This window comes from Montipora capricornis, chromosome 3 (assembly GCF_036669925.1).
Source record: "Montipora capricornis isolate CH-2021 chromosome 3, ASM3666992v2, whole genome shotgun sequence".
NCBI classification, from domain to species: Eukaryota; Metazoa; Cnidaria; class Anthozoa; order Scleractinia; family Acroporidae; genus Montipora; species Montipora capricornis.
In genome coordinates, this window is record NC_090885.1 from 39,518,540 (window position 1) to 39,533,955 (window position 15,416).

General features: G+C 40.5%; 1 protein-coding gene and 1 pseudogene across 2 annotated transcripts; both read right to left on the reverse strand.

Moving 5' to 3' along the window:
• Window positions 1–8,393: 8,393 nt before the first annotated feature.
• LOC138043119 (2-Hydroxyacid oxidase 1-like) lies at window positions 8,394–14,083 on the reverse strand. 2 transcript variants are annotated; one of them, XM_068889248.1, is made up of 7 exons: window positions 13,980–14,083; window positions 13,231–13,423; window positions 12,081–12,232; window positions 11,155–11,702; window positions 10,087–10,245; window positions 9,804–9,873; window positions 8,394–9,161 (listed from the first exon to the last, which is right to left on the reverse strand). In XM_068889248.1, the coding sequence occupies exons 2-7, from the start codon at window positions 13,386–13,388 to the stop codon at window positions 9,100–9,102; spliced, it is 1,149 nt and encodes a 382-aa protein (XP_068745349.1). In that variant the 5' UTR covers window positions 13,389–13,423; window positions 13,980–14,083; the 3' UTR covers window positions 8,394–9,099. The 2 variants fall into 2 exon arrangements, 1 of the variants encoding a protein (XP_068745349.1); XR_011131188.1 differs by having other exon boundaries at window positions 8,982–9,161; window positions 10,170–10,245.
• A 68-nt stretch (window positions 14,084–14,151) lies between these two features.
• On the reverse strand, window positions 14,152–14,892 carry LOC138040217 (uncharacterized; annotated as a pseudogene).
• Window positions 14,893–15,416: the final 524 nt, after the last annotated feature.

Genomic DNA, 15,416 nt, shown 5'->3' on the forward strand with positions numbered 1-15,416 from the left:
TATAGCTCTCTTTCACGAGAACGAAATGTGAGATAGAAAGGCAACGCAAACATAAAGACAAAAGAAATGGCGGATCTAGAATCAGGGCAGGTCGCTAGTACTCACTCGGCCCAGTCCATTTGAAAAATTTCATTTGTCTGTCTAGAAATAATTGGAAATCACCAACTTTCACTAGAGCATCCACAATCCCAGATCACAAGAATTTATTTTTCATCTTTCACTTTGTATATATATTTTGCTTTCGTTGTATATACATTTTTAATTTTCTTTTATCTGTTATGACGGTTCTACTATTTCAAGATACACATAGACAAGCAGCGGCCTTAATTAGTCGTCATCCATTTACTCTTTACCGATTTTTCCTCACCTTTATGCCAAGTTAGTGGTCTCCTATGCTGTAGCCTCGTTTTCATGTAATAGCCGTCAAGCCGAAGTTCAGTACTTTTTGCTTGATTTCTATGCATTTCAACCAAGTATTTCAATGTAACTTTTGGTGATAGAGGTTTGCATCTGTGCTTAACTCACATCAACGAAATTTTTACGCAATCAGTGCTGTGCTGGGGAATTTTTTCCCATTAAATTTAAACAAATAATTGCAAAAAATGACCTTGTTGGTCATTTTACTAACAAGACTATGTCTTGGTTATTAATATTTGGGTAAGAAAATTTCCACTAAGTATTATCCTCACATAATCTTTCCAGAAATGTGAAATGTGAATTGGGCGCTATTTTAAAATTGGCTATGTTTACCTTCAAATTGCTGCAGGGGTCTTACTGTTTATTGAAACCTCTCTAGCTCTCACAAGCTACCACCAATGGGTTGCTATCATGCGTTTTCTAACTCTCAGATGATAGTACTTCACAAAAGACATCAGGAGGTTTACTCTCCCTGACTGATACCGAAACCCAAAAATTTGAGGTCTGGCTCAACTATAGTCTTCCCGTTGTAGGATTTGGCGCTACGGTGAAATGTCATGTCGAAGCGTGCGCACTGCGTCGACTTTAGGACATCTTACTTCCGGTAGCTGTAGCAGGGGTCGCCCTAGCGATTTGCTTTAAGTCCCAACTCTCATCGCAGTGGCTGTGTATCTGTGGTTTTCTTTCATTTCCAGACTGAGCTTCACTAAACAGTTGAGTGAGAGTCTGTCAGTCGCCTGAGAAATACATCGTCTTTTCATTGCTATTGTTCGTGGTTTTGGAACGCACTGACCAAGCTAAGCCAAGGCGGAAACCAATTTGTGACCTCACCATTTCACAACCTCGTTCCCAGGGTCTCCATTGTCGACAAAGAGACCCTGGGTACGAGGTTGACCATTTCATTTTTACAAAAAAGAGGGTAGAGGCATTTTCTTTTTCGGATTAAGCCAGGTAAGAATTTATTTCGATGCATCTTTTTCGCTGGCTACGGTTTCTCCTGTCTTGTTTGCCCGTATCAGGAATGGAAATTGGCCCAGTGAAAAGACGAGAGAAACAACAACTTTGAAATAATGGACGAGGAATTATGACAAATCACTCCTTTCCCCACCCCCGACAAAGTTACAACACAAAGGAAGAAGGAGCTGTTGGAATGGATAAATCAAGTTTGTAAGCTTACACGAAGTTCGTCCCCCGGTCCCTTTATCACCATTATATTTGTTTTGCATTTCTCTGTGGTTGGTTGTTGTCGTAAATGATATGCTTGTTATACCTTTGTCTCTAGCCTGCTTAACAGGCGTTGTTATGCAGGCTGGACTTCGCATGACGGAGCTGACGAACCAGAGAGCGCGTAAACTTTCCCGTCAAATGACGTCATAAGTGGTCTCGTTTCACTGGTGACCTGGGTTATCAGTGAATGCAACTAAAACAGGAAGCGCATGAAAACATAAGAAGTCAACAACCCCACTTTAAAAAATGAAAGAAACATCTCAAATCGGCAGGAAGGTGCTTCGAACGGTGTTAATATCGATCGTATTTGTTGTAGCGGTGCAATTAAGCGCGACAAATGGCTGTCCGAATCATCAACACGACTTTCGCGAGGAAGGTTTCAGTGTTGTCACGATTTCTGTGCATAGTTCCGTCCAATGGGTCACCTCGGACAAAAGCAGGTTTCTAGGAATAACTATTTCTTCGAGTAGAGATCAAGGAGCCGTGGAGATAAGCAAACGGATGTGGATAAAAAGCAGTGTGACTGTGTGTTCCAAGTGTCGAATGGCTACGGGAATGGTGTTCATGACACTCGACCAACTGAAGCAAGTCGCTGCGTTGCAGCCGGCATTACAGCCGCTTCTGTCTAAAGCTATTGCGGCACAGTGAAAATGGTGTCAACAATAGAGCGAACATTCGATATTATGGGAAAGAATTTAAAGAAAAGGGAATTGGTCGCAACCTCATAAATGCACAAATATTGGAGGAGTGTCGAACAATCGCTTGAAAAATACAATCGCGGAATCTTAAAGGGGCAGTTTCATGCTGAAATTGCTGTTTTGGGGTCAAAACTGGATAAAAATCTAAATTCGTACTGTAGATCACATATACAACGTTCCTAACCCAACAAAAGGATCTGAAATAATTACGACACACAGTGCTAGGATGGCACAGTCGGTTAGTGCGAGGCCTTGGAGCAAGAGGTCCCGAGTTTGATCCCCGGATCTCACATCCTTGTTTCGCCTTTTTTCCTTTCAGTGTAGCTTAAAAGAATCTTTAAATACCCTTAAAACGGAGCACTGATAGAAAGGGGATGGGGGGTAAAATGAGCACACCGTTGGCTTCCTGGGAGAATACCCTCGCTCTAGAGGGTAAAGGAATTATCGACGTTAAATACGGTGTAACTTTACCTTTAATTTTTGGCGACTTTCTGAAGACACCGTCTCCAAATTTGAAAAAAATGGCCAGATTTTTCGAGTTTCACTCCATTTTCATCCTCTCCATCCATGGCTGCAAACAACAATGAATAGCTTCAGTGAGCATTATTTTTTGGTCTTCATTGTAGTAAAGACTTTTAGTGTTTTGAAGTTTGACTGAAATACCTTGGCACTGCCCCTTTAAGTTGGTCGGCTCTCAAAACCAAAATTTGATTTGATTTGCGTTAGTTTAACTTGTTAATTCCAATTTAGAGTGTCCCCAATTAGTGCTACAGCGCTAGAATATTAAACACTCGAATAAAGCTCCATTCCTTTCCTTTTCGTTTTGCTCCACTGATACAATGATTCCAGCTGTGATTCTTAAGCTTCAATTGAGAACTAAGAGGTTGCAAGGAAGAATGCGAAGTTTTGCGTTTTTATTCCTGCTGAGTGAGTCGATGCCTGATCGCAAGGTTCCAGCCTGTTTATATGGTCTCGGGTACCCTAGACAGCCGTCCTCCCGAGACAACTTTACCGAGCGTCTATATGAGAATTGCGTGACCGAGACAAAGTTGACCCTACTTAATTATGCATATATTTTAAGACGCATCTTCAAGGTTTAGGGTTAGGGTTAGGTTAAGTATAGTTGCGTTTTCACATTCAGCAAATGGACTGACAATCTTAATGCAGCAGTAATATATAGCTTAAATGAAAGGCTGTTTATGAATCGAGAGTTTCCGTGGACAGCGGTGAGAATTTTGGCGGGGAAAAAAAAAAAAAACTTTTCTCTCGAAAGTAAACGCTAAAAACATGTATAAGCTCCCAGATTGTTGCTTCTTTGATTTTTATTTTATGCGTGCGCATTTACGATTTTGCCGACTCGTCTCGGGTGGTCGAGCCAAACTGTTTACTTGCGAAAAAGTTGTCTCGCCTGCCAGGGTTATCCTACCTGCCGAGGCGAGACAACTCACACCTCCCCGAGTTGTCTCGCCCACCCCATGTAAACGGTTTAAACAAATGAGTGGAAAAATATCTCGCCAAGGGTAACTCTGGGGGAGGGTTGTCACACATAAATGACAACACAAAAGAGTAGATTTTGTTGATTGACTAATTTGTCTAATAAATGTGACCAAAAAGTTGTTGCTTTGTAACCGTTGTTGTTTGGGTCGTTGTTGCAACGCGGACAGCAGAGTAATGGTTGTAGACCAGTGAACCAGAGAGTATTTTATACAGATTTAATTAAGTTGTAGCTTCGTTCTGATACAGTTTCCAACTTAATCATCTAACTTGTTGGTTCTTTGCGGAAAATTTACCTCCATATCGGCCATCAGTTGACAAGACAACCGTCCACTGTTGACTGACGGCATAAAATTAAATCTAGATCCTACAAACAACATAAACATTCAAAATAGTCTGCATTCTATGAAAGTGCCGAAGTTGCAGTTTCGAAGAAAAAGTTGCATATTTTGGAGGTTGACTGAGGCTTAAAAAATTTAAAATATCAGTCTTTTAATTATAAATTGCCATGAAAAGGGTTACATTTTATTCAGAGAAACGCAACTTTGCAACAGTCGAGTCAAAACACGCATAGAATAAGTTCGTTTGATAGCTTTCTCAACCGTTCTGCTGATGCTTTGCAAAAGATTTCAGAGTTCGTCCTTCAGGTCCCCACCGCTGAAGAAATGCTGGCCGCATTTCCTGCAGTATCTGTCTTGAATAACAGTTACGTCATCATCAAAGTGAATCTCAACAGGCTGTTGTGCTTTCACTGTGTCGTGCTGTCCATTAGGGCATGGTGTTATCTTTTCCACTCGGTACAAATCTCCAGTGAAAATCACCTTAGAATGGACCACCTCGCGTCTGAATTCCTTGTAGCTCTTCCGAACTCTTTTCAGTCCTACAGCTTTCAAGACCGTTTTCACTGGCCTCTCCACAACCTCTTTAAAGACTTTCTTGACCGGTCTTGTCACAGGTCTAAGCACGTGTTTTTCAAACTTGTGGAGAACTTTGCCGATGAATGCGGAACTTTTGTCAGGTGTGGAAACAAGAACTAGAAAGCAGATCAGAGTTAAAATAGCACATGCTGAGACCTTCATTCTGATCTGCAACTGAATGGTTTGTAGTTCAAGATTGCTCAAGCCTTATAAAGGGAGAAATGTTTGACAAAAGTATGATGCAATCTTAATTAAAGGGAAAATTCCCGTAATCAAAGTCGAGATCGAATAATGTATCCTTCCTGTTTTTCTAAGAAATATTAAATGGAGCGGTTAAAAAAGTTGCTAAGCATACACTCCGGGGACTCAAGTCACGCAAAGGTACCTAGGGAAGCAAATCTTTGTTCGAAATCGGTGAAAACTTGAAAAGTATCTGGTTGACATATCTTATTGCTGAGCATATATAAGCTATTGTACACTGAAAAAGAAAAGATCTTTGGAAGTCTTCGTATCGAGAAAAAATCTACAGAGACAAAAGATATTTTCAACGCATTCATCCGTACAACGGGAAAAACCCCGAAAAACCCCAGTGTTTGACGTCATCTCCTATCTCCTGAAACGGTTACACAAAGTGAAACCCTTTCAAGAATGGCCCCCGTGACTTCGTCTCCAGAGCGTATGCTGTTGAAAATGCTTTTTATTTTATGCGTATTTGACATAACGCTTCTATTCGTATCCTGTGAATACGTACCCGCCATGTTTGACCCAGATACAAAACAGGTTATCTACAATCCTCAAGGACAGTCGCAAGTTGACAAACAAAACAAGGACCTCGTGGTAACCATCGCTCAGGATGTCAAGACGGGGTTTAGCAGTCGAACGAGTAAGTCGGAGAACTTTGGTGTCAACTTCGGGTTTGGGGACGGAATAGCTTCGTTTGGACTGAATTCTAACAAATTCAAAGTCCATGAAACAAAACAAGAGAGCCATCATCAGGTGAATATAGGGATAAAGATTCCTGGGGAATGCAACGAAGGCTGCAGGGAACAGGCCAACCAAGTATTCCAGTTGGCTAATAATGCGCTTCATGGTGGGTCAAAGCAGAAAAAGATCAACTGAAAACAGGTTCAACTGCGGAGAGGCAACCAATCTCAGTAGAGGTCCTGGAGCCTTCAAACTGATAGTTTTTTTAGACAGTCAAAAGGGTGCTGAAGAGATCAGCTACCAGCACTTATTCATGTGCAAAATTGCGTCCACTTTTTGTTCATAATGTAAAATGCTCATTCATTCTTCCTATTTTTGGTATTAATGCTGGAAATAACCGGACAGAGCTTGACCGGCGTTAAGATCCCCCTGGATCTTACGTATGAACAGACGAAGCCTCAATGTTTTTCTTTCACTTCTAAGAATTGTGACGTCGTAATCGATTGCACAAGTTTAGGACTTAGGGGACCTTGCCGAGAATGTTTTGAGTTTCACAAAGGACTGTGATCGGCCGGTGAACGCTTGCTCCGTAATCAATAAATTAATGGAAAACGACCTTAAATAGTCCGAGATGTCTCTCATAATGCATTATTACATTAATTTATAGCTATAAACAAGTCTTTTTTCCGCGTGCATCACCCGCTTTCACCACATGCGCCCAAAACGCAGGGAAATCGCGAGCGGCTGCTTGGTAACCAGGTCGATGGGCAGCCGTTTTTCGGCGAAACGACGGCGAATGTCTGCGACTCAAGTCCACGACGACCAGGGGACGGAAGTCACTTGTTTGCCAACTTCCGGTAGCCGTCTTATCAAGTTTGCCGCCGTAGCTGTCTTGTCTGCGACGTCAAAAGGAAGAGTTTGCCGTTTTGTCTAAAGTGCGAGTGCGCTTCTATTATTTTTCGAGCAGTTTTAAGGAATGTTCCATTATTTTCGACACATTGTGAATTAATAACGTTGTTAGCTCGTTAGTGTTAAATATCGAGTTTGAATAAAATATGTCTATTAAAAAAAGATAAAATAAACAGTAATAATAAATCTGAATGGACAGATAATCGATCTAAGAGCTACATAAAGAACAGTCACATGAGTCGAAGGTCATCTTTCGGAAACGTGTTACAAAGACTACAAACATTTTGAGGGTTGGAGAAGCTCTAAGGTTATCACTTCTGAGCGTTCCAGGTTTTTGGTCCTTAGTGCCTAAAAGAATTAAGTCTTTACATGGTAGTCTCAACTCTAGGTTGCAAAAAAATCAGTTTGCCCCGCAAGCTGCGTGATGTACTTCTAAGAGCGGCAGGTACAAAACACAGGTCACAGGTCATTGTTTTACCAATACAGAAAGTATCCTAAACATTCATAAAAGCCAACCTTAGACCTAAAAACGTTTTAATTAGGCCTGAACAAAAGTTTTTAGGCCTAAGGTTAGCTTTTATGAATGTTTAGGATACTTTGTGTATTGGTAAAACAACGACCTGTGACCTGTGTTTTGTACCTGCCGCTTCTAGGAGTCAGCAAAGTACGAAGTGGAAATATAGATAACTGTGCAATAGATAAATCGACTGAGACCTTGACCGATCGATCGATCAATCTTTGGTTTGGTTAAAGACTTGGTACACATTTCGTTCTACAGAGCAATAATTCCGACGCATGGAAATTACTTGGCTCTCACCACTGCTCCATCCCTGCTCCCCTTAATTCTTACTAACCTTTTCCTGAACGGAGGGCCGGAAAGGCGTGGAGCGGGAGAGGTGAAAATCAATGATCAAGGACTGGACACTAATACAGATCAATTAACACTCCATCACACCGACGTCCTATCTCACACTATAGCCCAGAGGAATTGTAAACCGCCACGAAACTATGTGATATGTGCGGTTTATAAATCCATTACCATTACACTGTAACGGAAGTAAACATTTTGGGAACACTCATCTACCCACGCACCGAATGTCTGATTCACCTCTCCAAAAGTGAGCTAAAAAGACTGGATGCTTTTGCAGTCTACGTAAAGTATTTCTACTCTAAGGACATTCCCTCTTCTCGCCCCAAAGTTTCTAGGCTGGAACTGACAAACATAAGGCCTAATTTAAAATGAATTGCATTTGAAGTTTCGTATAAGTATTAGATTTGCACTCTGTTCAACTGTTACGCCAATCAACCTTTCAACATTGCTGGTCATAGACCACTAAAGACAGACAAAAGGAAGGAGAATAATGGATGTGAAGTCAAGAAAGTGGATCGACCATCATTATTCTCATAGCAGATGGAACAGACGTATGTCTGCATCTTATTCTAATTTTTTTTGTGACATTTACATGTAATTTTAGAGGGCGAAATTTGGATGGAATTTCACATTTTGTCTTTGAATTTGTGTGCATTTGGGAGCAGTGGTAGGGGATACTAGCTGTGAAAACAGTTTCATTTTAACGATAATCAATCTTCATCCTCTGAGGTTTTGACGAAAATTCACATAATTTTGTTGCTGTCGTGAAAGAGCTTTGATAATTTCTTAAATACATGTAAATGTGTTTGTGAGACATCTCTAGTAAATAGAAAGTAATTCTTTGTTTGTTCTGAGGCATTAAACTGGAAGGAGTCGTCAATTTTCGTCCAATCTACAGACCGTGTGGTGTGCAATGAAAGAAATCAACAACGTGTCGCATGATGCACCATCTAATCTTTAATTCATTAATCTCTACTAAATAAATAATTTAAGGGGGCTATGTCACGTTATTTTTGGGTGTTGAGGGGAAATCTTTAGTTAATCTCAAGTTTAAAACTTTAAAATGGTGATGTGGAATTGCTTTACTGATAAAATTATTGTTACATCACAAACAAGATGATTCTGAGCAAAAACGACCTTTATCCAGGCGATTTTTCATAAACTTCCGACTTTTTTCAAGATTACCCAAATGTAATCGGTTTCAATCCTGTCCATTTGTGTCCATCCATGCTACTCTTTCCTGTTGTTGTATTTCTTTTGTTGCTCAACAGTTTTAAGGGGTTATTGCAAAGTTTCATTCTACTTTTTGGGCAGAGGAAGGGAGGGCAGTCAAATCTACGGCCAAGTATCTGATGCTCTCGACTTTCAAGCTTGTATATGTATCAGCATTAACTACCTCAAAGTACATCACAAGGTTTTAAAATAAATGTAATGTTTGCTTTCTAATAAAATGTTTATGGGAGTTTGCCTGAGGTTCTATTTACACTGTTATAGGGATAAATCATTTTAAATGCTTAAACTCACTTCACTCTGATCCGATTCAAACTTGAACTTGAACTCTAATAGCCATTCTATAACTTCTTAAATGCAACTTCAAGTGTTGAAAAAGGTTAATTAATGCTCTTGTGCAGTACTTTTTATTTCACAATCTTGCTGGATATCTCATGACATGTGATGGTTTAATATCTGCTAATGAAGCACATCCTGTTCAGAATAAAATAGCGCAGTATTAGAATAGATATTTTATTGTCAAGTGATATTAATAGTTCCTCTTTCCAATACAGCAGCTTCAGATCCTAAAGTGTCATCCATGAATGGAATGAAAGTTATTTCAAAGCAAGTCTAAAAAAATATATCACATGAACTTCATAAATTCATGATATGTCGAATGTTGTGGTTCTCCAACAAGAGAACTGCAAACTACTGGATATGTACACACATTAATGGGCAGAAACATCATTGCCGCTGTATTGACTTCCATTTTTCTGTTCCATGTCCATGGCTGCTACATTTTCTCAAATATAGGCAGAACTTTAAAACACTAATTGCACTTAACTAGAGTAAGGGTTGACTAAAAGAGGCAACAAACCCAATTCATTTCTTTTCCCTGTTTTGTAATTGAAGAAATCTTTGCTGCCAACACATAGTTCCTACTACTGACTATCCCAAACTACCAATAAATTGAAAATGTCTTAAGAGAAGTGGTGCTTTCATGAAATGATCGGTATTTTGCAGTTCTTCACAAGAAAAGCTGGAATTTTTCTTTTTTTTTTTTCTTGATGCTTCATTTAATTCTTATAGAGTGAATAACTGAAAGTTTATTAAAGTTTTACCATAGATGCATACCTGACAGAATCATTGTTGTTCTGAATTCTTCTCTAAGAATTTCTAGGACTTTAGACACACCTTCCTCACCCTACAAAAGACAGAAATAATGACAATGGTTGGTTTGAAACAGCAACCCTTAAAAATAATTTACAAAACAAAAGATGGCCTACAAGAAATACAGAATTTCTACCACTCATAACAGCTTGTAGAATAATTTAAAAAGCAAGCCTGTGGACTCCTTGCTGGAGCCTCCTGGACAGTCTGTAAGAACCAAACCAAATGGGTAGAAATACATTATCACCTTGTATGCCAGTCCCCATATGGCTGGTCGACCAATAAAAACTGCTCGTGCCCCTAAAGCCAAAGCCTTGAATACATCTGTACCTGTTCTGATCCCACCATCAACATACACTTCAACCCTTCCTTGGACTGCATCAACGATCTCTGGCAAAACATCAATCTATTGGCAAAAATTGGAAATTGTTGTTTCGAAAATCTCTTGTTAAGCTCTGTTAGCTCCCCCTGTAATTACCTTCCTTTTACAAGGACAAATATGCATCCACAAGGCTAAATAAAAGGCTGAAATGATATATGATTAGAGCTTGACCCTCACCATTCATGCGTTGCCAAGAACTTGAGTAGCACACATTAGTAGCCAATCTTAGAACACAACACAAATAACATAATTTTCGGAAAAATATTTTGGTTGGAGGAAGCTGCCGTTTGCCAATAGCTATATGTCATATTACTAGTTAATATTTTACAATAAAAAATGAGGGTCACTGAGTTTATTTTTTTGGATAAGACGAAATATAGGGTGTTTTTGGAGAGCTTTCATGTTGCCATGGTAACCTATTACGTCAAAATAGTGAGCACATTTTGTTAAGCAATAATTAGTGTTACTTATGGTACCATAACATTGCTGTTACGTGATACAGTGTTGTAGTTATAACCCTTCCAATAATAAAACCTCTTAAAGTGGTGAAACTGGTTCCAGCCACCTTAAGTGGAAGCAAGGCTGGAGGTGACCTTGTTTTGATACAAACCTCTCTGTCTTTCTCATACAAATGTGTACAGCAGGTCCACATCAGCTTGCTAGCTGCCACAATACAACCTGCTTCAACAAATAGGTAGATGATGATGACTACTTAGCATAAAAACAACATGATTTACATGAGAAAAGCAGTGAGGTCTGTATAACAACAAGGTAACTGCCAGCCTCATTTCAATTCATAGACCAGGTCGCTGAGCATGCAATTGTAAAATGGGCTATTTTAATGCACCTTTGACAGGGTTTCACAGACATATTTGCACATTTTTTATAGCAATTAGTAGAAAGAGTAAGGTTCAGCAAACAGAACACACTTACTGTTGCAGGAACACAATCTAACTGTCTTCCCCCATGGTTTGATACAATGATTCCATCAGCTCCATGCTCAACAGCCTTTATCGCATCATCTGCTGTTAAAATGCCTTTCAGAAGAATTGGAAGTTTGGTGATGCTTTTCAGCCAGTTAATAGTTTCAAAGGAAATCGATGATTCCAACAGGTTCTTGGCAAAAGTGTCAAACACAAAGCCAGAACTTTGTTTTACGTTTTTGTCAAAGTCTGATGATTTTTTAGCATCTGCTACCGTTGCTGCTTCAATGTTAGGTATTTTCATAACATAGGGAAGCAGCAAGGAATGATTTCTGGCATCTCGTAGTCGCTTTCCTCTCACGGTTGCATCTACTGTCATAACAATTGCCTTGTATCCCTTCTTTTCTGCACGTTGCACAATACTTTTCGTCATTTCATTTGAGCTGAGAACATACAGTTGCATCCATTTGAGTGAACCAGGTGCAGCAACTGTGACATCTTCCAGAGTTGTGGATCCCATGGTACTAATAATGGTGCATGTTTCTGCTTTTGCAGCAGCTGAAAAAAGAACATTACTTTTCCTGCAAAACTTGACTTTTGCTCATTTTACAGATTGTAGTATCATAAGCGGCCGAGACTGGCCACTACTATGCACGCTAAGAATACCAGGATGATCTTAGGCTAGCTTATCTTTTTATAAGGGAGCATGTTTTTTTATCTCATTAATAATTCATGAAGGAAATAAAAAAGAAATTAAAGTTTAATGAAAGTCTTCATCTGTTCTTCTAGGCCAGAGTAACCCAAATCTTGATGAAACACTCCTGCTCATTTATTAAACATTACACATTGAACAATCACGTCTTTTATTCAATTAAAGTCTCAATTAAAATAAACAATCTTATGGTTGCGCTCACCATCAGCTTAGATTATTCTTACCTCTGGCAGTTGCCTTTTCACCATCAGGATGAGCAAGTATTAGGGTTGCAGTTGGTGCAATACCAATTGGCATAGAGATCCTTTCTCCAAGAATTGTGGTGGAAAGGTCCACTTGAGAAATTCCACATAGAACACGTGGTCTGATCCTCAGCCTGAAAAGATTGAAGGTGAGGCTGCAGGATAAAGCGTCTACTATACAATTTGTACGTTCTTACAATAAGAACATTTGAACTTAAAGGGATACTAATAACATGGTGGTGTGATTAATTAGAGCCTGTCAGACCTCAAACCATCCACATAGACTAAATTAAGCTACACCCTCGAAAAGACCAACACCAAGAATCAGAACCAAGAAAAGTCGAATCACTTAAAAGAAAAATCTTTCCATTCTAAACAGTTCTATCATTCCACCTTGCTTATCTCCTCGTCCATATGCTATACGAAAGTCAACCAGAAAAATTCTCCCGGGCCTCCCAACTAAAAACTAAGTTTACGTCATTTGGAGCTGTTTGGTCAGGTTTGATCCGCCCTCCATTCTTCAAAGTTGCTTTATGGCTAAAACCATAAATTTAGTTCCTTGTTCGGGAGATTTCGGGACTTTGCAGCTGTCCACCCCTCCCCCTTCTCGCTCACCCCGTCCCCACTTCTCTCTATTAGGCTGATTTAGCAACAGAACGGGAGCGTCAGTGGCGACGGCGCGCGCAGAAAAAACACCAATGAGAATTCAAAATAGAGTAGACTCCAATCTTTTCTTCTCTATTCTAAATTCTCATTGTTAGTTTTGATGCGCGACGTCGCCACTGACGTTCCCGTTCTGTTGCTAAATCAGCCTATTTTTTTGCTCACGCCAGGCGCTCGATCGCCCGCTTTATCGCATGCTTGTCCGATCTCCACCTGGAAAAGGAAAGGAAACGGCTGCTACGCAGGCTAGAGAAACAATGGGAGATTGTATGCCGGCGGTTGCATATTGTCACAAATAGTCTTCGTCATTTTGATAATAACGCCTATGGAAAATCAGTCGTCGCAAGAGAAAATGAATCAAGAAAAAAAACTATAACATTTGTCACTTGATATTGATTGCAACAAGAACTTTAGTGCACACAAGTTAGTAAAATACTGATAGATTTAGTACTCTTTTAAGGCCTCCGACCTTTTAAGTGCCTGTAGGTTTTCCTTTAACGTGCTTTCGTCATTTGCTCCTCCTGCAATATACTCGAATGCATGTTTTGGCAAGTGCTCTCTCGCGTAGTCTTCAAAATCAGCCAAACATACAGGTTCTGTGGTCTCCCCAGCTGCTCCGGTCGCCATACCATACAACGAGCGACAACGAGCTACACAACGAGCTGAACCCAGGATCAAAACAATTTGGATCAGCGGTTTGCTTTACAAGCGCGGTAGATACTTTATATATGTACATTATAGGGTATCATATGTATCATATATAAAGTACCTAACCTAAATACAGTCATGACCGCTGACCGGAAATCACCATGAATAACAAATAAGAACTAACAAATATCAACAAAATCAATTAAACGTTCAGAGCACTGTTCAAACTATTCCACACCCACTCTTGACTCACTTTTGAGTCAAGACCTCAACCGTGAAGGTTAGTCATGCTCAGTGTCTAGCAGCATCTCCCTCGTCTTCCAAGCAGCATCAAGGGCGGCAGCTTGGCGAGGAATGTCGCGTCTTGTGTTTTCAGAGGCTCTCTCCTCTGCCCTGACGCCTTCCAGTGACCCTGCGTTGACTTCTAACGGGAATAACTTTTTCACATGTCTGCTAATGTAAACTGGTTTGCCTCTTGTGATCACTTTCACATTTGCTCCCCTACGTCCTTATCTATCCCCACAATGAGACTTTCAATAACTCCTACCTTCCAATTCCCCCTCTTCTTACCTTCCTCGTGCACTGTAACCACATCTCCCACCTTAGGCAACTTCCCGTTCTCAGAGCATTGCGTATCATGGCTTTCTCTCAGATCCGTCAAATATTCCCGCTGCCATCTCTTCCAGAAGTGTTGCAGCTTCAGATTCAAATACTTGTATCTCCTTGTATAAAAGCTCTCGCTCTAGTCCTCCTCTTCAGTTATTTCCGGCAATGACATAACTCTTCGTCCATAGATTAAGTGTGTAGGAGTCAATACTTCATCTTCATCGTCCGGACTGCTGTCGTCATATGTCATCAGTCTGGAGTTGAGAGTTCCTTCTACTTCCACAAGAACTGTTAACAACTCATCATATGTTAGTATGGCATTACAGAGAACCTTGTGGAGGCACCCTTTGACGCTCTTCACCATTCTCTCAAAAAATCCACGGGGCTCTCTCCAAGTTGAAACGCCAGTCGATTCGTTTGTTCTCCAGTTCCGCTCTCACTTCGGGGTGACGATAAAACATCTGAAGTTCCTTCTCTGTCAATTTCAAGGTCTTGGCGTTGTCCGATACAATCAAGGTGGGCGCAAACTTCCTCAAATAACGCAAGAAGGCCGTTGCCGACAGATTCTCCACTAGGTCCAGATGCAAAGCCCTTGTCACACAGCACGAGAATAGTGCTATATAAGCTTTTCGCATCTGCTTTCCTCTACCTTTGACATACAATGACCCAGCAAAATCTACGCTAACCTTCGAGAAAGGCGGAGCTAGTCTCACTCTAAACTCTGGTAAGCTAGAAACTGCTGGCTGTGAAAACGACGTCCTTTCTAATTTCTTGCAAACAACACACCGATTGAGCAATTTCTTTACTATTCGTCTACCTTTGGTACCCAGAATCTCGATCGCACTTCGGCTAGCTTGCTTCCCACTTCCCTATGCATAACTTTCTCATGGCACTGTTGTATCTGCAGCCAAGTGAAGCGGTACGTTCCTTGGGCAAAATTATCAGTTCCTTCGTATCCAGTGGCAGATCAGAACATTCCAAGCGTCCCTTGCATCTCTGTATACCATAGTCATCTTCTATCAGTCCAAATTTACTGACAAGTTCCTTGAAATTGTTGTCCTTTCTTAGTTCTTTCTGTGCCACCTTAATCCAATCATCTTCAGCTTCCGTTAATTCTTACAATGTTAGAGCTTCCTTCTTTCTTTCCTCCCTGTTCTTCTTAACATTGAAGCAAAACCGCTTAACCTATGCAGTCACTCTCAAGAGTGTTCTCCCAGAACTGTACCTGTCAAAGTGACAACTATGTCTAAACCGAGGGATGTGTCAACTTGAACAGTCATCACTCTGGCCTTACGTTCTTCTTTGCTGCTCTCATTCGTGGGTTGGATGGATTTCATTTTCTTGTCAGTTGTCTTCTCCCTGTACCAGCCCCCCTGGACCATGCCACCATATCTCACTCTG